The following is a 22,386-nucleotide window of genomic DNA, read 5'->3' as shown; positions in this document are numbered from 1 at the left end:
CTCTGAGTCTTGCGATAGCACAACCACGGCATGTCAAAATCCGTTATTTATTTTGTCAGTGGAATGCCAGACATTAGCGCTCATAGCGAATGCCTGCCTTGTTCGTCGCCGTCGGAAATCTTCCCTCGCCTATGAGCCTCACCAACAATGGATTCGGAAAAACAGGCTTCTGACGTCACGTATGCTGTGGCAGCCGGAGGAAAGCATGCTGAGCTCACACAGGAGCAGACGCGCTATGTGAAAGGAGCCGTGGAGGTATTCACAAATGTTTTGTTTTTGGTGACAGCTGGCGCGGCTAACACGACGGGCAGCTCCCCAAGTCGCACATTATTTGCGGCGTCTCCGTGTGGGCTTACAGTCACCCTCGAGTCCAAGCTATCATGCTCGGTTGTGTTTTATTTCTGACGGTGGGCATGTACAATGTTATCACGTTTCTTGGTGAGTGGTCAGATCACTGAAACACCCTTTCCAATCACTGACTCCGAATAGGTGGCGCCGGGCAACAAACAGCTTGGCTCAGCGACATAGCCAACATCTCGCTCTACACTGTTTTTACGGTCTTCAATCTCATCGCGCCGGCCTGTCTGAATTATTTTGGTTTGCGCAAGACGCTGTGTTTTGGTGGAATCGGTTATGCGGCGGTAAGCCAGTCCACGCAAAATTCTAGAACCAGACTGACCAGGGCAGTACGCGGCCTCGCTCTGGTGTTACAATCGCACCGCAAATGTACCTTTTGTGGTATTTGGAGCAAGTTGGTGTGGTCTCAGGTATGTGGCCAAAACCAACCCTTCTGAAGTGCGTTGACTGACTGAAAGTTTAGCGCGGCGTTTTTGTGGGTAGCTGAAGGAACGGCCATCACCGCGTTCGCGTCAGAGGAAAAGAAGGGCATGTACGTCTCGATATTCTGGTCCATCTTCCAATTCGGTGTGGTGATAGGTGAGCGCTCCCCGCACGTAGTATGACCACAGTTGCTGACTTTAACAACTGGCGCCGCCATCCCCGTTGCCCAAAATTGGAACGCCGGCGACAATAACAAGAGCACCGTGACCGACGGGACTTACATCGGTTTCATGATTCTCATGCTCCTCGGCTCCGCTCTCGGCTTAGCCCTCTACCCCTGGCAAAGGATGGTCCGCGAGGACGGCTCCCGCGTCCTCCTCGAAAAGCAAAAGACCTTCATGGAGGAGGTCAAGACAAGCTACTACGTCTTCATGGACCACAAGTGGATCGCGTACGCGTGGCCTTACTTCTTCGCCGTCAACTACTACGTCATCTACCAGAATAACTGCTTCAACGCGCCGGTCTTCACTGTCCGCGGACGCGCCCTCAACACCTTTTGCTCCGGGGTCATCCAGATTCCGGCGGCGTGGCTTTTGAACATTTTTACCGACAAATTACCTTGCAAGCGGCGCTGGCGGGCGTTTTGGGGCCTGCTGTACGTCTTCATTTCGTTCAACGCCGTGTGGCTCGGCGGCTACTGGGCCATGGACAAAACCGTGTACGGACTGGAAGAGGCCGACCGGCGAGACGTGTACGACGCAAACTACGGCTGGTGGTGCTTCCTATTTACCATGTATGGCTTTGGCGACGCCACGTTCAACTGCTACGCTTTTTGGTTCATGGGAGCGCTGTCGAATGAGACGTCGGAGGTATGTCACCCCCTTTCCTGGCCCGGATTTTCACATGAGATGGCTAACAAAACAACAGCTGTCAGTATATTGCGCCATGTATCGCCTACTGAACGCGCTCTGTCAAATCTGTGCCTACACTTTCGACCTCCAAGGATACAGCAAAGAATTCTTGTTCGGTTCCAGTTGGTTTGTACGCATACCCCTTGGCCCGTGAACAGTTCGAGTAAAAGCTGATTTGAGTAGCTCGTGGCACTTGGCCCCGTTTGCATGCTGCCCATCATCAAGTACCACATGAAGGACACCAACATGAAGCAGATTGACGAGGTCATCGAGGGGTTAGAGGTCAGGCATCCGAGCACTGAGAATGACACGGTACCGACCAAGAATTGAGAGATGTGCGGGGGGGGGGGGGGGGAAACCGATGGCCGTTTGCCTTTTGCGATGCGAATACTTTGAGTGATTGGGACTTGAATGAAATCTTCCTGAACGCAGCTTACAAATGCGTATGGATGCTCCCCGCGACCTTTTTGTTGCTTTGTCGGTTGACTGTGTCCAAAGGTCTCCCAAGCCAGCGACAAGCTCCTAAGCACCAGGTAGGATTCATGCCAGACATTCATTGCCAGAACAAGAAGAGCCAGAGCAAATGCAAGATCTGCCTCAGAGTGGGGCGCTCATCCACCCTCTGAGGTTCCCCGGGCGGCGGGACTTCTCCAGGAGTTCCGCTTTCCAAGTCATTGCCCGTCTCTCTAGATGCGTCAGCGATGTCCTTCTCCTTCTGATCATCCGCGCTCGGCGTCGGTGCTCGCTCGCCTTTCTGAAAAGCGCCCCAAAGGTTCTTGACACTCCGAGGCTTGGGCTCGTTGCCGGCGATGCGATTGTCGGAATCTCGGTTTCGCTGGTTGATGAAGAACATGTAGAAGATCCAGATGATGACGACGGCGCCGGTGATGGGAACCGTGTAAGCGCAGAAGATCCAGAATTGACCGGGCTGCCAGGAGAGCATCGGCATGCTTGCGATCGTCTGGCGTTGGGTCAGTTGGCTTCGCAATTCCGTTCCAAGTGTGCCTACCGCAATGCATGACGGAGGGGCGAAGATGATGCTCAGTACTGCGAGCGACTTCATTGATGAGCTGTCGCGTTTGGCCGCGCTGGCAATCTGCGCGCTTTGCCTGGAGTTTCGGTTGGAAAGGATGGAGATGTACTTTCCATTCATCAGCGGCGTTGACTCGCTATATGAAGAAGGGGGCAACTTCACTGTCGTCATGAAAAAGTCTATTCGCTTTATCCAGTGTTGTAAGACCCTTTGTAAGCCGTCCCCGGCGTTGGCATAATGGCGAATCCAGAAGTTGATATTCGGGCCAAACTTGTGTACTTCGGGCGAAATGCATGCCTGGAGTTCTTCCATGGCTCTCGGGAGGTGGGACTCGAAGATGGGCGCGAGTCTCTGAAGAAGTGCCTCGTAGGAGACAAGAGCTGTCTTATGGTTCTGTATTGATCTTATATTCTCCTCGAAATTCTTCAGAAACTTTTCGTCCTCTGAAATTTCCACGTTATCGCTTAGTCCTACGTTCCATTCGGTATTCAATAGCCATTCTCTCTCAGAGTAAACACCTTCTTCTAAATAATGAAACTCTCTGCGGCAGAGATCAGTCGGGATGAAGAGTGGATGGAGCATATGCGCCTCCGGTCTTTGAAGGGCTCTTAGCAAGTTCTCTCTGATGTTGCCGTCGTCTGCAATGAGCACAACGACAGTTGTGGTGTTTGTTTGAAGACAGTGCGACCAGGCGGTAATGGTGAAGAACGTCCTCAAAAGTCCGGCTGGGAAAAGCCAATGAGAGATTAGAACCGCCAAGGGCAGTCACTGGTATGAGCCACGCACCAAAAATGTCTTGTGGGCCTTTTTTCGAGCAACTTTGTATCACCATGCTGTGATGATTTATGCAGGCAGTTAGAAAGTTGGCTGGCAGACACAGACTATCAATTAGTGTTTTCATTGCGGCGGAATCGAATGGAAATGGTCGAATGTATTCCCTGGAAGCAGGGCCGATCCTACTTATCATCATTACACTGAGCAATTTCAAGAAAGATCTTGTGGATGCCTACAAACAGCGCAAGTGTGCAGAAGTGTGTTGGGGAAACCTGGCTGACGACTGAGGGCTTTTAGTGGATTTGACCGCGTGAATGGATTGCAGTCACTTGCCTCGGACACTGGGCGTTTCTCATTCACCCAATCTTGCACTTGCTCCGGCGCAATTTCAGTCATGCACGGTGATCCAATTTTCCCGGATGAAAGTAGCGATATTTCGAAGGTGGTGAGGTTACCTTGATTGACATTGAAGTAGTCGCTTGTGTTGAGGATGATCTCATCAAAGACACCGGGTATCATGACTTGTGCAAGGTACGCTCGACGGGGTATATCAGGTTATAAGACCGAAGTAAAGAGTGAAAGTTGAAAAATCTTGTAATCAAGATGGAAGAGGAAGGGACCAAAGCGATATAAATGCATCAAACACATACAAAAAGTCGTCGAGCGCCAATTGATGCTCAAAAGCGGTGCGACTGGTCAATGGCTGACTGCTTCCGCCTCTGCGCCATTGCTTTTGCAGCCAAACAGAAGTTCCAGCCAAGGACAGAAGACCCGGTAGAATTGAAAAAAACAAGTTTCTGCACACGGGGCTAGGCTTCGTACGCCTGAGGGTATGCACATAATCAGTCTGCATAGTCCATCTTAGCTCAGCAGCCTCGGTGGCGCATATGTGCGTAGGATGAATCTTCACTCCCGTGGATCGTCGTAGAAACCTTTGGTGTCAGATCCGACTCCAGGCAATTGTGACTTCAAATGACGTGAAGAAGTTGGCGGAATTTGGGAGAGCCCTCAATGTTTGCAACAAAAAGGCATTGGCCTGTGGCGACAATCTCCAAAGCATGAGTGAACACGGCTTGAAGAGCGAATAGAGGGGCCAAATTTGAGTGGTCAGATGTCAACGGTAGTACGGTGGGCGTCGAAAGAAATGAGACATTGTTCACGCCATTGTTGCACCCAGGGAGCATTCATCTGCTGTTGCAGTGAATCTTAGGGAGCAGTCGTCCGCCATTGCAGACGCGCCCAGAGAGCCATGGTTGGTTGCTCGCTAGACCCGGGAGGTCCCTTCTCTTTCGACACCCGCTGTGGTAGATCTCGTTGCGAAAGAAAACTGGTGAGTATGGGCTGACAAACTTCGTCTATTCCACAGCCACGGCCCCGAAACACGTGCATGATGGACCCAGAACATCACCTGAAGCGCGACCAGAAAATTTCTGCTGCAAACTGGATCACTATGCTTGAGATCCAGAATATGATGAACGTGCATGCGGAGAAAGACGACAGTCTGGAACACGAGGAATTTACTGCTGGAGGTAAAAGATCTGTGACCGGAGGGTGGGCGGAATGGGCGGGGAGCGATGCTGGGTCGGTGGAGGGAAGGTTTGCCGGGAGCCGCGGCGGAGGCGGATTTGGGCGAGCGGTGCATGGTGCAGGCATCATGTCTCGCATCGGTTGGCCGGGCCCGAGGTAGGTGGCACGCTCGTCCCATTTCCGTGTTTAGCACCCGCTGCGGAGACGCGGAGGCGACGATGGCAGTGAAAGCAATTTTTGATGGGGTTGAGTGGTTGCTGGAGTCGAGGGGTGGGTTTCAGATTGTGGTGGCCGCTCCTTTGGAGCGGGTTATGACGTCGAAGCCGGGGAAACATCGCTTGGACTTTGGAAGCCAGGAGACGGAAACAGAGCGGATATGCACGAAGGGGGAGTCGTGGTGCCTGGGAGCTTTGTATCCTGGTGCAAAGGTTGAAGCCAATGGCGCTGCTGAAGTGGTGTTGAGGTCGATTGCAAAGTCAGCTTGCAAGGATCGTGGCCTATGCCACTCTCTCAAGCCCTTGGACTCGGAAGTGACAACTCAACAATACGACTCCATTGTGCCATGACCATCAAACTGTTGGGGCTGGGGGCTGTAGATGATAAGTGAGGATTCTCGAAATGGAGCAGCACCGATTGGCGAACGTGGGGTTGGGATGCTTGTGGGGCGTCAATGCTGCTGGAAAGGACGCTTCATTCATGCAGGCACAGCAAGTGTTGTAAGATGTGGACGTAGTGAGCTCTTGTCGAGCACCACAGCTCGCGTTCAAGGAGGGCCGTAGTCAGGAAGGTGTTATTTCTGTCGGCGTCGTGTGGTTTGCTGAAGAAAGAGAATGACAAAGGACTGGCGAGGGTGGCGAAGGGCAGACGAAGAGAATTGAAGGCAACCAGAGGCAACGAGAACGATGCGACGGGAGGGTTACCAGCGGAGGTAAGGAGCGGCGGCGGCATCGGCCCCGTGGGGACCGACGGACCCTGACAGCCGGACGGATGGATGCCGTCCGGGTGGATGGCGGCTGTGGCGGACATCTGTGGCTGAAGCTTCAAGCCACACACGTCGGCTCCCGCTCCCGCTCGAACACCACCTCACCAGGCACCAGGGCACTGACACCAAGGTAAGCCTTTGCAGGCCCGAGACCCTGTTGAATCTCAAACACGCCGAGTGCGAGCCTAACTGGGGCCATCGCACGAAGCCGGAGCTTGCGGAAGGGATTCGAGAGCTTGATAAGGGAAGGCCCAAGGACAAAGAGCCTCCCGCCGGACCCCTGGCCTGCCTGTCAAGCTTACGACGTGACTGACGTTGACTTTGCCAAGCTCACCTCCCGCCTCCTGCACCTGTTTGCGCCTGATACATATCTTCAACCCCTGCTGCAACCCAACGGTCCATCTGCTTCGTTTATTCAACTCGCCAGCTCCTCGTTCTTCCATCGCCTCCGCCGTGGTGGACCCCGACGTCGCGACAACCATACCCATTGCGCCTGTAGACAGAGCCCCTCAGCTATCCACCAGCCCCATATCTACTGATGAAACCGGCTTCGCGTGCCCACTTGCTCAACCCGTAGAAGTCTCCCGATCATGCCAACTGGAGCCATTGGCGTAGGAACGCGGGCTCCGGCTAGCTCAGCATGGACCGGTCAACCCGGAATCAAGGGCCAGTCAGAGTCCATCCGTATGGCCTACTTGACGGCCTCCATCGTCGGCGTCCAGTAAGCTTCTCTGACCAGCTCGCCTTAGGCGGAATCGAGTTTAACTCGAATGCAGGTTCACCTGGGGCGTCGAAATGTCATACTGCACGCCATACCTCCTCCAGCTCGGCATGTCCAAGTCTCTGGTCTCTCTGGTCTGGATTGCCGGCCCGCTCTCGGGTCTCATCATGCAGCCGGTCGTTGGAATTCTGGCTGACAAAAGTCACTCGAAATGGGGTCGACGCCGCCCGTAAGCTTCTCTGGTCAGCTCGCCCCAGGCAGAATCGAGTTTAATACGAATGCAGGTTCATGGTTGGTGGCGCCGTTGTCGTATCCGTTTTGCTACTGATCTTGGGCTGGGCTGAGGAGCTCGTCTCGGTTTTTGTGTCAAGCCCTGACTTGAAACGGAAAGTGACCATCACGCTAGCTGTGCTATGCATATACGCCATCGATTTTGCCATAAATTCGGGTAAATCATCGTCCAGAGTATGACGAGACCCTGCCGGCTAACTCGACATACGAATAGTACAAGCTTCGGGTCGAAGCTTGATCGTTGATGTGCTCCCGACATCCAAACAGCAGCTGGGCTCAGCATGGGGTACGTTGATTCTGGATGTCAATCGGAGATCGCTACTGACTGTTGTGTAGCCACTCGCATGGTCGCAATCGGCAGTCTCATTGGCTACGGCTGCGGTGCTCTCGACCTGGGAGCCATCTTCGGCAGCCTATTGGGCGACACGCAGTTTAAACAACTAATCGTCGTCGCCGCCATTGCATTGCTGACTTGCACGGGCATAACGTGCTGGGCAGTCAGTGAAAAAGTCTACGAAGGGTTAGTCTCCATTACCCATCCACAGTCGTTTTCGAGAGAAATCCGACCTCCTGGCCATAAGAAGTGCGTCTAGGGAGCATTCATTCGCTGCTACGCCTGCGCCCGAGGAGCATTCATGTACAACTGTACTTGCACTTTCGAACCCCACCGTGCATCCAACTCTACAAAGCTAACCATGAACAGCAAGGAAGTTGGAGGAACTGGAGCGTTGGACATGTTTGCTCAACTCATCAGGACTACGGTCAATCTTCCTCCAAGAATTGCGGCCATATGTGTGGTGCAGTTTTGGGCTTGGATCGGCAAGTAGACGGCGAACACGAACCCGACGACAAGTATTGACGTGTCTATAGGCTATTTTCCGTTCATGTTCTATTCCTCGACGTGGGTTGGCGAGATATATAAACGGTACGATCTGCCAAAAGGAGCACAGCAATCCGCGGATGCGCTCGGTGAGATCGGCCGATTGGGGAGTCTCTCGCTGATCATCTTCTCGACCATCACTTTAGTCGGGTCTCTGGTTCTGCCGTCGGTTGTGAGGAAGCCGGATGATGTGAAGCCCGAGTTTACGCCTCGCCCTCCGCCCGGCTTGGCGGGGGTCGCGGAGGCTTTTGAAAGGAACAAGCCAAGCCTACTGACGGCTTGGACAATGTCGCACGTCGTGTTTGCCTGCTCGATGATTCTGGCGCCGTTGGCAAAATCGTACAGATATGCGACCACGATCGTCGCGATCAACGGGATATCGTGGGCCATTGCTTGCTGGGCCCCGTTTTCACTCATGGGAGAAGAAATCAATCGGCTGGCAGGGTCGGAGAGGAGCGGCGCAGGCTACCGACGGGTGTCCGGCAGCAGCGACATTGAGCTGGCGGGCGGCGAGAGTTCAAAAGGTGGGGCGAACGGGAGCGGGTCGAGCGGAGAGATGTCTGGCGTGTACTTGGGCATCCTCAACCTGTTTACGACGCTGCCACAGTTTGTAGGGACGTTTATTTCGTGGGTGGTGTTTTCGGTGCTGGAGCCTGGAAAGAGTCCAGAGCTGGCCAAGGGGGCGCATCAGTCCGGGTCTCAGCACCATGGTCGAGACGGGCCGAATGCGATTGCAGTGTGTCTGTTCATCGGGGCGCTCTCAGCAGGCGTGGCCGCGTACGCAACGAACCGACTGCGGCATCAGGACTGAGGTCAAGGGGCGGGGCGGGGAGAAGGGCGGCGAGGGCAGGTGGCGGATTCGAAATTTCTGGTTGCGAGGGCCTCCGGGCTGGGTGGGAGGCTGGCACAAATTTTCGGGAGTTTGGTTGCCCTTGCGCATCATGTTTGATACCCGGTACATGTACATGTAGACAGACGGTGATCAAAAGAGCGGTGCACTGCAGGGCCACGTTGGAGTGAGGGTGAAGGCGGTGCTACGGTACAGTACAGTGTACTGTAGGGGGTGCGGTGGTTATCGAAGCGACCGGCAAGGAAGGAAACGGAAAGGAAGGCCCCGCAGCTGTCAGCCAGCAGCCAGCAGCCAGCAGCCAGCAGCCAGCGTCTCTCTGCTACAGCCAGCCAGCCCAGCCAGATACCTAGGTACCTATGCGGACCGGAGAGGGAAGCCGTGGCACGGCACGTAGTAGGTACCGGTACTACTCTGTACAAAGGGACAAGAACCTGAGGGACGGGAGTCGAGAGAGCGACAAGTCCATCATCCATCCACATTCGCCATCGCTACCTCCATTCGTACATGTACATGTAGTTGGCGGGTGACTGTCCTGTCCTGTCCTGTCCTGTCCCCACCCCCCCGGCTCCTTTCTGGCGGAGTGCATTGTTCACGTCGTTGCAACGGAAGGGCATCTCAGCGCGTCGCCTAGACTAGACTGCGGGCGCTAGCGCTTTTCTCACATTTCTGCTTGCCCCAAGTCCGTCCACGCTCAACGTCGTCCAACATTCTCTCAACCACTCAACCGCCCTCTCATCCCCCTCCCGCTCAGCAAATTCCACCAAAACACCATGTCTGAACCTATTCGCAGCAACAAGCGCGCCGATAAGGCAACCGCTCCGTACGCCGTCTCTACTCTTTTTCCCTTTCACTCTTCGCCAAAATGGCTGCCGCGACCTTGACTAACACCTTTGCCTTTGCCAGCACCCCCCAAAACACCCCGGCAAATGCTGCCCCCATCTCCTCGCGCGCCCAGCAGCCTGGCGTCGCGAGCATCAAGGAAGGTGAGTCTGCAGCCCCGTTTTCCTGCCTTCTCCTCCCTGCCGCGAGCTAATGCGAGCCCCGCCAGAGGACTTTGACCGCGCCGCCGCCGTCTCCGCCTTTGCTCAAAATCCTGCTCTGGTCTCCATGATCCAAGGCAAGCTCGGCTCCCTCGTCGGTCGCTCGTCCGGATACATCGAGTCTCTCCCGACCGACGTTCGCCGTCGCGTCGCCGGCCTCAAGGGCGTCCAGAAGCAGCACTCCAAGCTCGAGGCCGAGTTCCAGGAGGAGGTCCTCCAGCTCGAGAAGAAGTACTTCGCCAAGTTTACTCCGCTGTACCAGAAGCGCGCCAAGATTGTCAATGGCGCCGAGGAGCCCTCCGAGGACGAGGTCAAGGTCGGTGAGGCGGAAATAGAAGAGGACGAAGAGGCCGAGAAGCCCGCCACCGAGACCAAGGAGCCCTCAGAGCCCGTCAACGGCATTCCCGAGTTCTGGCTGTCGGCCATGAAGAACCAGATTTCGTTGGCCGAGATGATCACCGACCGCGACGAGCAGGCCCTCAAGCACCTGACCGACATCCGCATGGAGTACCTCGACAAGCCCGGTTTCCGCCTCATCTTCGAGTTTTCCGACAACGAATTCTTCACCAACAAGACCATCACAAAGACGTACTACTACCAGGAGGAGAACGGCTACGAGGGCGACTTTATCTACGACCACGCCGAGGGTGACAAGATTGACTGGCTGCCGGGCAAGGACCTCACCGTCCGCGTCGAGAGCAAGAAGCAGCGTAACAAGAGTAGGCCATCAGCCCGATGACTGGAATGCAATTGGCTAACTTGTGCCTCAGACACCAAGCAGACCCGCGTCGTCAAGAAGACGGTCCCCACCGAGTCCTTTTTCAACTTCTTCTCGCCACCCAAGGCTCCCAGTGAGGACGACGACGAAGTCTCCTCGGACATTGAGGAGCGCCTCGAGCTCGACTACCAGCTTGGCGAGGACATCAAGGAGAAGCTCATTCCCCGCGCCATTGACTGGTTCACCGGTGAGGCTCTCCAGTTTGAGCAGGTGGATGACTACGACGAGGGCGAGTTCGAGGACGAGGACGACGAGGAGGAAGACGACCTCAGCGATGACAGGGATGAGGAAGACGAGTCGGACGAGGAGGTACGTCAACCGCCACGCGCCAGCAATCTGTCGCGGTACTGACCAAGCACTAGGGTGATGGCTCGAAGCCCAAGCAGGAGGCTGCCGAGTGCAAGCAGAGTTAAGCGGGTGCTGCCTGGATGAACCCGTCGTGTGCACACTCCACAATGTGACGATGCTCACATTATCCTCTCCAAGCCTTCCAGCCCAGTAGGGCGCTTTCTCAGCATCAGATGTAGACGGCATCTCCCCCTCTCCCCCTCTTACGATACGATCACCCACGTTTCGGTTCGTTCCCTCGCAGCAGAGCGTCATGCATACGGCTTCACGATCATAACCTACCTTCCTTGGGAATTGGCCAAGCCGGCAGCGCGGCTGTGGGCCGTACGGGCCGCTGTTGTTTTTCGTGCTTTATGACTCGTCCCCGCTAGAATGGTGAGCTGAGACTGCAATGCACATCAGGAGGACCGGGCGCTTTGAGGCAGGGTGCTTTTCTTTTATTCGAGTTTTCTCTTTCATGTTCATGCTTGCAGCTAGCGGCGGTGGATGCAGGCTACTTCTTCTAATCTTGGGCGGGAGCGTAGAGGTCGTCACGGAAAAAGCTGTAGTCGTAGAGCAACGGATGTAACTTGTCGCTTCTCCCGCCAAATCAAGCACCCAAGATGCCGAGCTTGCCGACTAGTCGCAGGACAGAGTGATGGACGTCGGCCCGTCGCTGTAAAGTCGGTTTTGTTTCGACTGCCAGGTCCCAGCGGGCGTCGATTGGCGGGGGTCCGTCATGGGGCGGAGGGGCAGGGCGGGACGTGAACATTTTTCGAGCTTTGACTCGCACCCGCGGGGCGTGTGTCATCCTAAAGAACCAAGCACCTCCGAGTCCGCTACCTCTCTTTCTTTTGCGCGCCAACTCCTCCCAAAGCTCGCTCTCCTCACCCTCTCACCTCACCTCACTTCCAGTCCCGCCATTATGACTCCTGCCATTGATATTGCCGGCGCCGGCGACGCTCTCGCGCGCTCAGTCTCCAACACCCTCAGCCTTTCCACCTCGCCGAATGCGGCATACCACTCGCCCACGGGCAGCTTTTCTGCCCGTCAGGGCACCTCTGCCTCCCACGCCAAGCAGTTGAAGCCCTTCAACACCAAGGACATCAAGGTTCTCCTGCTGGAAAACGTCAACCAGACTGGCCGCGACATTCTGCAGGGCCAGGGCTACCAGGTTGAGTTCCACAAGTCCTCTCTGCCTGAGGATCAGCTCATTGAGAAGATTCGGTAAGAGTCACAAGCTTTCCCCCCCAAAATGTCTGGGCATGGTGTGACTGCACACTTTTTGGGACTTTGTTTCACGTCATGAGTGACGAGGCTGTTTTGCGCCTCTCTCATCCGGCATCGGCCTCGAGTTTGCGCTGGCGTGAGGCCGGGTTGCGGAGCAAAAAGACTGGAGTGCTAACAGACTTGACAGTGACGCTCACGTCATCGGTATCCGTTCCAAGACCAAGCTCAGCGAGAGAGTCCTCAAGGAGGCCAAGAACCTCATCGTCATCGGCTGCTTCTGCATCGGTACCAACCAGGTCGACCTCGACTACGCCGCCAAGAATGGCATTGCGGTCTTCAACTCGCCCTTCTCCAACTCGCGCAGTGTCGCTGAGCTGATCATCTCCGAGATCATTGCGCTGGCCAGGCAGCTCGGCGACCGCTCCATGGAGCTGCACAACGGTGTCTGGAACAAGGTCTCTGCGGGCTGCTGGGAGGTCAGAGGAAAGACTCTTGGTATTGTAGGATACGGACACATTGGTAGCCAGCTATCAGTCATGGCTGAGGCTATGGGCATGTCTGTCATCTACTATGACGTGGTCAACCTCATGGTGAGTTGCCAGCCCCAAAAAAGAAATGCGTGATTGCTTACAACTGACTCCATATGTAGGCTCTCAGCAACGCCCGCCAGGTTAACACCTTGGATGAGCTTCTCGAGGGCGCTGACTTTGTCACTCTTCACGTACCCGAGTCCCCTGAGACCAAGAACATGATCCGCGCAGAGCACTTTGCCAAGATGCGCAACGGCAGCTACATTCTAAACGCTAGCCGTGGTAGTGTCGTCGACATTCCTGCTCTTATTGACGCAATGAGGAGTGGCAAGATTGCTGGTGCGGCAATCGACGTCTACCCCAACGAGCCTGCTGGAAACGGCCCCTACTTCAACGCCGACCTGAACAACTGGGCCCAGGAGCTCCGCACTCTCAAGAACATCATCCTCACTCCTCACATTGGTGGTAGCACTGAGGAGGCTCAGAGTGCCATTGGTATCGAGGTTGCCGCTGCCCTGACCAAGTACGTTAACGAGGGCGCAACGGTCCAGTCGGTCAACATGCCGGAGCTTCTCCTCCGCTCCCTCACCACCGATGAGACCAACCACGTCCGTGTGTGCTACATTCACAAGAACATTCCCGGTGTCTTGCGTAAGGTCAACGACATTTTGGGTGACCACAACGTCGAGAAGCAGACTGTCGATGCCAAGGGCGATGTAAGATCCCAAACATCTTTCTCCTTTTTTTTGATGACAGCTCTAACAATTGTTGCAGGTTGCCTACTTGATGACGGATATTTCTGACGTCCAGGAGAGCGAGCTCAAGACCCTCTACCAAGACCTCGAGGACCTGCCCTCGAATATCCGGACTCGTGTGCTTTACTAGACGTTTTTCTGCCGCTAGAATACAGGATGATGACCTGTGTCGTTGGGTTGGCTATCTTTCCTTTGGGTAGAAAGTAAAGTTTGGATGTTGAAAACAAAAAGAGGTGAAAAAAGTGCGGCGCAAGCATTCAACATGGCGTTCTCGTAATTCCAGGTCGAGAACAGAACGAGCGGAGTGGAGGGAGCGGCTTTGTCAACCAATTATTTTCCTTTTTCTTGTCAATTTTACGCCGTCATGCATGGGAGAGGCGTTGGCAGAGATGAAAGATTTAAAATTTCAAAAAGAGGGCGCTTGTCTCGAAGAGGATGTCTGTATGCCTGAGAGTAGCACAAGCAGGACTGTGATGAATCGGTAGATGAGAAAATCAAAGAGTACCGACAGACGTTATCCATGCATGCAGCTATTGGGAGTCATTCTGCTCGCGCAGAAGTGCGGAGCATCTGACATTGAAGCCAGGCCGTTGACGAGGGGCGTGGTGAAGTGATTGGGGGATCAGGGCCACATCCAGTCATCGCGATCGGAGCCACAAAGAAGCCACGCCGACGGGAACCGGAAGGTTGCCGACTCATCACGTGACGCCCACCTTCCGCGGTGGGATTTTGGAATCGCGACACCAACAATCACCCAGTTGGCCGAGACGACACACGACGACGAAGAGCCACCCTCCCCCAACCGGTCGTACCCTCCCTCCCGCTTCCTCCGACCTCGACGACGACAACCTCTGACGGAATTTGCCCGCCAATCCTCCACAATGTCCCAGACCGGTCACCGCCGTACGTCTTTTCCCTCCTAAATCCCAGGCTTGCTGGTGGCAATTTTGGATCCGCTGCCGTCGTCCTGCGAGCCGACGCCGCTGCGAGTGGCTCTGAAATGCACTGCGGCAGCTGCCCTCTCGCAGGATGCGCGTTGGTGGTTCGAGCGGAAATGGGTTGTTCTTGTGGGAATTTTTGGCTGACTCTTGTGTGCCTCGTCTAGTTTACGTCAAGTGAGTACCCCCGACGATGCGCACCTCGACACCCACAACCCGCCTTGCACCCACGCATGCCCGCCCGCTCGCTTAGTCTTCCGATGTTGGATGCTCATCGAGGATGAGGAAATGGATGCATCTGGTTGAACACATTGGAGCTGGCGATGCGGGAGCGAGGCCGGAGCTGTGGGCCTGGCTTGCTGGGCTGTACATCACCCGCCAACCATCGCATGCCGATGGGTATGGCCTGTCATTCGATGAGACAGGCCTCGAGTACAAGATACAGAAGCCAGGCCGCCCCTCTAGAACAAGAGCACTGCCGTCACTTTAGACGCTCCACGACACCGACCTCATTCGCTTAGCCAGCCCGCGAAACTTGACAATTTGCTGGAGACATATACTGAGACTTCCTTAGGGGCAAGCACCTTTCCTACCAGAGGGGCAAGCGCAACACCAACCCCAACACCTCGTTGGTCAAGATTGAGGTGAGAAGCTGGACACATGGTCAAATGGGGCAGGCAAAGTACTGATAACAACCGACAGGGCGTCGACAACACCCAGGACGCGACCTTCTACCTCGGCAAGCGCGTTGCTTTCGTCTACAGGGCGTCCAAGGAGGTCCGCGGCTCCAAGATTAGGGTACGACAACCTTCCACACACTCCCTTTAGAGACCACCACGGACGTTTCGCTCCTAGTCCACATTCCAACCGAGGAGTGGTCTCGGCTTTGCATTGGCGTCAAGCGGAACAAAATGCTAACGAGACGAATAGGTTATCTGGGGCAAGGTGACCCGCACCCACGGAAACTCGGGCGTCGTCCGCGCTCAGTTCCGCAACAACCTCCCTCCCAAGTCCTTTGGCGCCTCCGTCCGCATCATGCTGTACCCCTCTTCGATATAAGTCAAGTTCGTCCAGTCCAAGTAGTGCGGTTCAGCGGGAAAGGAAAGGAAAGGAAGGAAGGAAGTGAGGCAAAAAGAAGCTAGGATGGCAACCGACTAGCGGCTCAGGAGGGTCGGGTCTCACTCTACCTACTCTTCTACGACTTTATCAAAATGGGTATCGTACGGACACTGGTCTGATTTTTGCCCTGTTGTGTGAAGTGGAGCTCTTGCATTGCTTGAATCGGGGTGAATTTCGTTGACTATCGCAGTCTGTGTGTTCGTGGCGCCAGTGGTTCCCCTTGATCAATGGCTTGTACGGGCAGCCTCAAACGACATGCTGCTCTTCATCAATCGTTTATGAAATCCTGGTGGGTTCCCGCATTCCACGTTGACAGTCTGGACTCTGCTTCCAAGCTTCCCACAAAAAGAGCACTGCATCAGTGAAGGTGGGTGGACCCCTGGTGCTTCTAATTTCCTATCGCACGTCACACACTCTACTGTCTTTTTGGAGAGCCTTGCTACACCGTCCCAAGTCTCAACTCCACCGACCAACTGCCATGCCCGTGGGCAGTCGCACCACCAATCTATCGACCCCAAACCCGACGCGTGAAGCTCAACCCAAGACCCAGAATCGCCGACACCGCGTCGCAACTCACCTGCCTCACCAAGCGACGTCTCGTCCACCTTGTCATTTATCAGTCGTCTCAAGTCGCTCGGACTCAGGGCGTGGCCTCCTCCGACGCTGAGGACCTGTCACGATGGCGCAACCGCCGGATCCTACCGGTTTTCTTTCCCGTGCTCGTCTCGAGTCCACTTCGCACGCGATGCCGAGCGCCGTGGCACATGCGATAATCGGAAACGCGTCCGCGCTTGTGGTTGCGCGTGGCACGGCGGCCGAGTGTTTGGGGTTTCGACTGTCGCTCCGCTTGCCGCCTCTGGCTAGCCGGCGATGACGAGTTTGAGGGAGCGCAGGTTCATGCGTACGTCGTTCGGAGGCTGCTGCTGTGGATGAGTTGCTGAGATTCGATGACTGCGAGTAGGCAAAGGAGGACCTCGTCGGAAGGTGAATGCTCCTCGTCCACGTCGGGTTGCTGCGATACCTCCATATGGCGTGGCTTGAGTGCTCCATTCGCCGCAACGACTTCCTCCGCCTTGCCCCTAGTACACACCTGACAGTTTGACAAGCAAACCATTCGGCTAATGCCAATCAGTTCGGCTCGTTTTGGCCTTGACGTTCACCGAAAATCCGCGCCTCTCCTCCCAAACCACCTCCCGTGTATCGGTCATATCGGCCTCCAACCACCATCCGGATGCCATTGGGACTAGACTCGGAGACATTGACGGCTCCAACGCTCATCTCTCGGCCGTCCCCATTTCCTCACTTGTGGTCGCACCTCTCCTTTTTCCACGCCGGCTTTGGTGCGATCGACAGGTCCTGCCATGTTTCGCTCGCCTTGCCCGGCTTGTTCTGTCACACGTGGGTCTGGGAGTGTCTCTTCCTTGAACATTCTCCGCGCATGCCTCGCTGCCCCTGATGCTGCTGTCGCTGCTGCGCTCCTACCTAGTCCTCTCGGTCTCGGGCAAAGCATACATAGGTGGGCATCCAACGGCACGGGACGGCGCGGCGGGGACTTGGTTGATGTCAAGGAAGCAAGCAAAAGCAAGCACAACTCCGTCCCGCCTGTCTGCCGCGAGCGAGAGCTTCCATGGTCTAGACTCCCTCGACGCGTCCCTCTCCGCTCCACGTGGGCAAAAGCTCGCCATGAAGCAGACAAACAAACTGACCCCTTTTATTCAGAACAGTCGGAGCCTGCCTCGGCTCCGACTGTTCTTGACCCCAAGACTCAGAGGGGCACGTCGCGTCTGACGATTTGCCCGCGCGGGGGCGTGGCAGGGCGTGGCAGGGCGTGGCAGTGCCTCCCTAGATCCTCCGGCACTTCCAATTCGCCGTCGTGCGTGATGTGAAATGGAAGAAGAAAGGGAGACACGGGTTGGTAAGGTAGGTAGTGGCCCGGCTTAGTGGACGACCTGCCTTACGACGAACGACTCCCATCTCCCATGCACCTAGCCAGCTCTGCGGGCCACGTACTTAAACCCGCTGACTCCCGCTCTCTCTCTCTCTCTCTCTCTCTCTCTCTCGGGATGAACTGAGGTGAGGGATCACCGATCTCTCCTCCGTCTCCCGGATTCTTTGGCTTCTTGGTCGCGCCTGGTCCGTGTCTACCTGCCTGAACAATCCGGAGCAGGCCTCTTTGGGTGGCTGGACGTGCGGATGGATGCCTGCCTGCCTCTGCCACTTGGACGCGATGTTATACTGCCAGCTGTTGGACCTCCTCCACCAGGCCATCATGGTGTTTTCTGCTTTGCCGTCTCGGATATGTTTGTTTGTCTGCCGCCTCCGTTTCTCCTTCATGCTGCTGCCGAGTCCAAGGAACCACCCGTGCTACATCAGCTTAAGGCCACAGCCGCTCGTTGTCCATCGCACGTATTGGCTGTCCTCGTTTGTGGATCGCTTGCTCCTCCTCGCCCCGCCACGATCCGATGCCAGGGCACGTTTGGTTCCGTCGCCAGTATTGACATCTGTTGCGCGCTCTTTCTCCTAATCCCTCTCCCGTGGTACCGTTGGTCAATGCCTCCCTGTCCTGGGTCGGCCACATCAAGGGAAGAAATTTACGTATCACTTTCTCTTTGGCAGTTTTGGTGAAATCTCGAGCTCCCGTTTAGGAGCAACCAGGGGGGCACTGGCCGGTTGAACCATGCGATGGTTCTGCTTTAAAGTCCGTTGTGGAAACTCAACAGCATGGTTTACCACAATGCTCCAAATCCCCGGATTTGGGAAGCTTTCAGTGTCTCCCACCTTCTCCCCGTAATGATTTTTCTCACACCGACGAATGTGGCTACAGCCAGGTCGACCTCGAAAAAATTCCAGAATTACGAATGGTGCTACAGGCGCTCCTCAGAATAAACAGAGACAGGAGACACGGCGGTACTAATGACAATCTCCCCGGCTTGGAAGCCATGATCACACATACTTCACGCCTTTAGCTGGGGAAATTGGCCGACGAGGAAGAAAAAAGACAATTTAGCAGACAAAAGACAGTCGTGTCTCCGGACTTTTTCTGGTCACAAAAGCACGAGTCGACAAGGATGGATTAGTCTCTTCTCCCAATGTTGGGAAGCTTGAATGGTCAAGTTGGACTTCAAATGGTGAATCAAGCTAAATGATAAGTCGCTGGCGCAACGAGCCGTTGGACCTTTGTCTTGTACACAACTTAACCAACAAATAGAAAGGGTGGCCACATCGTGCGTTCAACAATTGTAATAATCCACGTTCTCTTTTGCCCTCTGCTTGCGCGGCCAGCTATGTAGTCTTTAAGCAACGACAACAACGCTACTATCGTACACAATGTGCTATAGTATAATACATAGGAGAGAGAACACGAGAGAAAGAGGATAGGAAAGAGAAGAAGTCCAGCGGGCAAAGGAAAGCGGCAGGAGGGTATCAAGGTAGTAAGAGAAGGAGATGATTACGTTGTAGTGGTTTGAGGCGGAGACAAGGGGTGGGCGAAAGGCTGGAGTGTTCGCGGACATGCGTTAACGCTGCGGCAAGATTGGAGACGGCACGGCGACGACGACGACGACGACGACGACTGGTGTAGGGAGGGAGACAGATAGTCAGCCAGCCAGCCAGCCAGCCATTGCGTCATTCGTCACAGCCGATGCAAGCAGACCTACAGGCAGACAGACCTCCAGAAGCAGAGGCGCAGCGAGCAAGTCCACGGCACCGCCCCGACACCAAGCCATGTGACTCCACGCCGCGCGAGCCAAACGGCGGGGCGACGCACTGCGCAAAAAAGCAATGGGAGGAAGCCGAGCCAAAAGCAACAACGAGCCGTAGCCGAAAAGGAAAATCTCAGCCCACGCGCACATCCCTGAAGATATCCCTGAAGATAGTTCCGCGCCGAGCAGAACAAAAGCGCTTGATGAGACAGACGGCAGCAACCGGACGACCCACGATGCGCTGAGGAAGAAGCAAATCTCGAACGACGAAGAAAGAAAAAAGAGCTGGCGCAGGATGGAAAAAGGAAGAATACAGGGTGATGCGGACGGACAAATATTCCTCCCTCCACTCAGTCGCACCGCTCGCCATGGGTGGAAGTGGCAAGAAAAGATGCGAACCCCTGACTGACCTGTCCGTCGGGCCCAACGTCGTTCGTGTATGCGGTGCGGTGCACGCGCTGCGGAGATTGGAGTCGTTGTCGGAGGCAGGCAGGCAGGCAGGCAGGCAGGCAAACAGGGGACTCAAAAGGCAACCGGGCCCGGCCAAATTGACGATGAAGGAGCAAAGTCGTCCCAAGTCAGCGGCAGACGGAAAAGTCGCCAAATCGGTAGGAGCTGCGTGCGTGCATGGCATCTGCCCATCGGCTGGCGTGTGGCGTGTTTTGCGCTCGAGTCCAATCCAGACCATCTCTTTGCGTTTGTGCCTGGCGTAACCCTGCCGCAGCGCATGTGCGTGGCCTAAGGTGCAGAACAGCAAGGATCGCGAAGAAGAAATAATAAACATGTAGAGAGAAGACGGATATGAAGACAGAGAGGGAGAAGGAGAAACCCCCTTTTTTTCCACGGCTCGCACCTGAAGGTAGAAAACGCCGTCGTATGTGAGATGATTAAAACACCGACCATGTATGTAATAAGCACGCTGCTCTGATTGGCAACGCACGCGCGAGCTTGTCGACTCATCTATACATCGGCCCGCTGTCCCGTTTTTGCTTGCTTGCTCGCCTCTTTTCTTCCCCATGTTGCGTATTAAACCACTGCACTACTGTTTACTGAGGGTCGGGCAGATGCACGTATACTGTTCATTCCGCCTAGCGTCGGCATACCTAGGCGCTCTTGATACAATCCATGATTGCTGGGGATTCTGTCTTTTCGGTTTTGAAGCATATTCATACTGTTATGCCAGGAAGTTGCGGGAGACCGTGTTCGCCAGGCGAGCCCGGCGCAGTGGGTAATGGCAGGTCGCCGCCGGGCTGCAGATGTGCGCTGGTAGAGCGCGTCGAGTGTACCGAAGCGGCAGAGTCGAGGCCAATTTGCGGGTCGGGAATCTGAATGTCGAGCTGCAAGCACGTGGGGTTAGGAGGAGATTCTCACGATAAAACAACGTCGTACGGCATGGTAGGGCAGAAAGTGGTATAAGGTTTTGCGTGTTGCAGGGACTGGGGAAGCTGCAGCGCAAACACTGCTGCTGTGGTACTTACGCTCATGTAGCCCGTCCTCCGCAGCGGGATGATGCGCACCCCCTCCTTGACCCCCTTCAACCGATTCCACTGCTCCATCCACTCTTCAAGCCGTCGAAGCCGCTTCTTTACGCCCGTCAGGCCCAAGTCTTCCCATAACCACAGCGTTGCAACTCCCATGACGGCGTCAAAGGCCGCTCTCGCGCTCCACGGACTAAACGCCGCGACCAGCTCCGTGTTCAGCTTTTTGATGATGTCGCGGAATTCGTCCTCCGATATATACGGGTCGAGCACCTCCGGATACAGATTGGCATACGTCGGGGCCAGGTCGCCCACCAACATCCAGTCCCGCTTCACGCGGATGATGCGCGTCGAGTTGTAGAGCGACGAGCCGACGGGGACATGAGGATTCAGGTGCGGAAAACAAGGGTGCGATGGGCCCCAGGGGTATTCCTCGTCCGTTTCCTCATCGTCGAGTGTCGGATTCGACTGCTGGCGCGAGCGGAATGTGCCTGTTTGCTGTTCGGCGGGGATTGTTGCGCGCGAGGCAGTGCGAGTCAGGCGCAAGCCGGCCTCGGCGTCTGGGCCAGCGCTGATGGCGGTGGGATAGTCTGCGCTCGGGGCGTGGGAGAGACCTGCGGCGCGGGCGGCTACGTTGGCATCCATTGATGTCTTGGGTTTGCGGCTGGCGGCTGCAGCTGAGGACTCGGCGAGTGGTGGTGAGTCGCGCGGCGGGCTGTCTTCTCCACCGTTTCTCCGCTTGTTGCCGGGCAGGCGCGCGCTGGTCCGGGAGCTGTCGCCCGCTGACCCCCACTCTACTTGCAGGCTGCTGGATTGCGGGCCGTCGTGGTGGAGCTTGCTCTGATATTGCTCAATCAGGGTCAGCAGAGGGTAGCCGTCCCTCTCTCCCGAAGTGCCGGTTGACGGGTGGCGGTCGACGGGGACGTTTGGAAGCGAGTCGGGCTGGTGCGAAGGGACGGCGAGGGGTCGCGGGGACGAGTTGACGGGATTCCAGAGTCGCGAGGCGGGCTGGCCAAGTGCGCCGGGACCAGGGCGGAAGGGCGCAAAGTTGAAGAGACGCTGGGTGAGGCTCCAGCGGACTTGGGCAGGCGGAGGAGGCTGGGGCTGGGGCTCTGAGTGGGTATGCGTATGCGTGGGCGGAAGCGTATTCGAGGACGGTGGTAGGTTGCTGGGCGAGTCTGCAGCCGTGATGGTGGTGGTTGTGGTTGTGGTTGTGGTGGGTTGGCGAGGCGGAGGCTGGGCGCGAGGGCGACGAGGACAGGGCGAGGGCGAGGGTGAGGGCGAGGGCGAAGGCGAAGGCGAGGCAATGGTGTCGTCGTAGTAGGAGGAGTTGAAAGGGGAGCGAGTCCGGGTCGTCGTGAAGCTGCGCTAGTGCCAAGCCAGAAATGTTTCTCGTCTTTCCAGCTGCGCACCGACTCGACAAGCTGCACCAGCGGCATCGAGAGAGCGACGAGTGTCGAGACAAAATGCAGCTGCTCCTACATCAGCCAGCACTTTAACAGTCGCGATGCAGCGTGCCCGAGGATGCGCGCCCCCTTATGGCTGGCGCCTCGTTTGCGTCCGGCTCCGCCAGATGCCTGCCCTGGGGACGGGGCCCCTGTTACGACGACTTGCACGAGCATCATCCCAATCCCCAGTCGCTGTCCTCTTGTCCATCTGCAACACTTGATGGCATTTTGCTTTTGCGTGTCGCTTCGGCTGCCTGTGCTGGACGTGGACCTGGACCCACTTCTCTCCCGTC

At 55.9% G+C, this 22,386-nt stretch overlaps 9 protein-coding genes across 9 annotated transcripts; 6 read left to right on the top strand and 3 right to left on the bottom strand.

The window, feature by feature from the left end:
• Window positions 1-147: 147 nt before the first annotated feature.
• On the top strand, window positions 148-2,363 carry J3D65DRAFT_686044 (major facilitator superfamily domain-containing protein; the record flags this gene model as incomplete). Its single annotated transcript, XM_066803824.1, has 8 exons — window positions 148-255; window positions 312-438; window positions 490-641; window positions 688-767; window positions 821-929; window positions 969-1,649; window positions 1,708-1,821; window positions 1,875-2,363. The coding sequence occupies 8 exons, from the start codon at window positions 148-150 to the stop codon at window positions 2,019-2,021; spliced, it is 1,518 nt and encodes a 505-aa protein (XP_066651146.1). The 3' UTR covers window positions 2,022-2,363.
• On the bottom strand, window positions 2,047-4,112 carry J3D65DRAFT_637256 (uncharacterized protein). The gene is made up of 6 exons (XM_066801484.1): window positions 3,954-4,112; window positions 3,832-3,869; window positions 3,735-3,781; window positions 3,511-3,680; window positions 2,701-3,449; window positions 2,047-2,652 (listed from the first exon to the last, which is right to left on the bottom strand). Exons 1-6 carry the CDS (start codon window positions 4,015-4,017, stop codon window positions 2,245-2,247), a joined length of 1,476 nt encoding a protein of 491 aa, XP_066651145.1. The 5' UTR covers window positions 4,018-4,112; the 3' UTR covers window positions 2,047-2,244.
• A 318-nt stretch (window positions 4,113-4,430) lies between these two features.
• J3D65DRAFT_661716 (uncharacterized protein) lies at window positions 4,431-5,926 on the top strand. Its single transcript, XM_066802609.1, has 3 exons — window positions 4,431-4,828; window positions 4,865-5,181; window positions 5,216-5,926. Exons 1-3 carry the CDS (start codon window positions 4,748-4,750, stop codon window positions 5,589-5,591), a joined length of 774 nt encoding a protein of 257 aa, XP_066651144.1. The 5' UTR covers window positions 4,431-4,747; the 3' UTR covers window positions 5,592-5,926.
• A 707-nt stretch (window positions 5,927-6,633) lies between these two features.
• Window positions 6,634-8,695, top strand: J3D65DRAFT_686038 (sucrose transporter; the record flags this gene model as incomplete). The annotated part of the gene is made up of 7 exons (XM_066803823.1): window positions 6,634-6,728; window positions 6,784-6,957; window positions 7,013-7,176; window positions 7,234-7,305; window positions 7,356-7,528; window positions 7,709-7,842; window positions 7,873-8,695. Coding segments are annotated over 7 exons (1,635 nt in total), but the record flags the coding sequence as incomplete, so codon positions are not given.
• Window positions 8,696-9,519: 824 nt separating this feature from the next.
• Window positions 9,520-10,980, top strand: J3D65DRAFT_560217 (putative nucleosome assembly protein Nap1; the record flags this gene model as incomplete). The annotated part of the gene is made up of 5 exons (XM_066797457.1): window positions 9,520-9,569; window positions 9,653-9,732; window positions 9,798-10,508; window positions 10,560-10,876; window positions 10,930-10,980. The coding sequence occupies 5 exons, from the start codon at window positions 9,520-9,522 to the stop codon at window positions 10,978-10,980; spliced, it is 1,209 nt and encodes a 402-aa protein (XP_066651142.1).
• Window positions 10,981-11,715: 735 nt separating this feature from the next.
• Window positions 11,716-13,919, top strand: J3D65DRAFT_637237 (D-3-phosphoglycerate dehydrogenase 2). Its single transcript, XM_066801483.1, has 4 exons — window positions 11,716-12,121; window positions 12,312-12,714; window positions 12,774-13,370; window positions 13,429-13,919. Exons 1-4 carry the CDS (start codon window positions 11,820-11,822, stop codon window positions 13,537-13,539), a joined length of 1,413 nt encoding a protein of 470 aa, XP_066651141.1. The 5' UTR covers window positions 11,716-11,819; the 3' UTR covers window positions 13,540-13,919.
• Window positions 13,920-14,103: 184 nt separating this feature from the next.
• J3D65DRAFT_637230 (60S ribosomal protein eL33) lies at window positions 14,104-15,576 on the top strand. Its single transcript, XM_066801482.1, has 5 exons — window positions 14,104-14,312; window positions 14,515-14,524; window positions 14,922-14,991; window positions 15,050-15,145; window positions 15,278-15,576. The coding sequence occupies exons 1-5, from the start codon at window positions 14,291-14,293 to the stop codon at window positions 15,404-15,406; spliced, it is 327 nt and encodes a 108-aa protein (XP_066651140.1). The 5' UTR covers window positions 14,104-14,290; the 3' UTR covers window positions 15,407-15,576.
• A 3,563-nt stretch (window positions 15,577-19,139) lies between these two features.
• J3D65DRAFT_110432 (uncharacterized protein) lies at window positions 19,140-20,676 on the bottom strand. The gene is made up of 2 exons (XM_066793722.1): window positions 20,646-20,676; window positions 19,140-20,504 (listed from the first exon to the last, which is right to left on the bottom strand). The coding sequence occupies exon 2, from the start codon at window positions 20,183-20,185 to the stop codon at window positions 19,301-19,303; it is 885 nt and encodes a 294-aa protein (XP_066651139.1). The 5' UTR covers window positions 20,186-20,504; window positions 20,646-20,676; the 3' UTR covers window positions 19,140-19,300.
• J3D65DRAFT_559990 (Golgin subfamily A member 7/ERF4 family-domain-containing protein) lies at window positions 20,334-21,767 on the bottom strand (the record flags this gene model as incomplete). The annotated part of the gene is made up of 3 exons (XM_066797437.1): window positions 20,334-20,504; window positions 20,628-21,274; window positions 21,374-21,767. Coding segments are annotated over 3 exons (1,212 nt in total), but the record flags the coding sequence as incomplete, so codon positions are not given.
• Window positions 21,768-22,386: the final 619 nt, after the last annotated feature.

The sequence above is a fragment of the Phyllosticta citribraziliensis genome (assembly GCF_038025025.1).
Source record: "Phyllosticta citribraziliensis strain CPC 17464 chromosome Unknown J3D65scaffold_12, whole genome shotgun sequence".
In the NCBI taxonomy this organism is placed as follows: domain Eukaryota; kingdom Fungi; phylum Ascomycota; class Dothideomycetes; order Botryosphaeriales; family Phyllostictaceae; genus Phyllosticta; species Phyllosticta citribraziliensis.
This window is presented reverse-complemented; position numbering and strand designations above follow the sequence as displayed.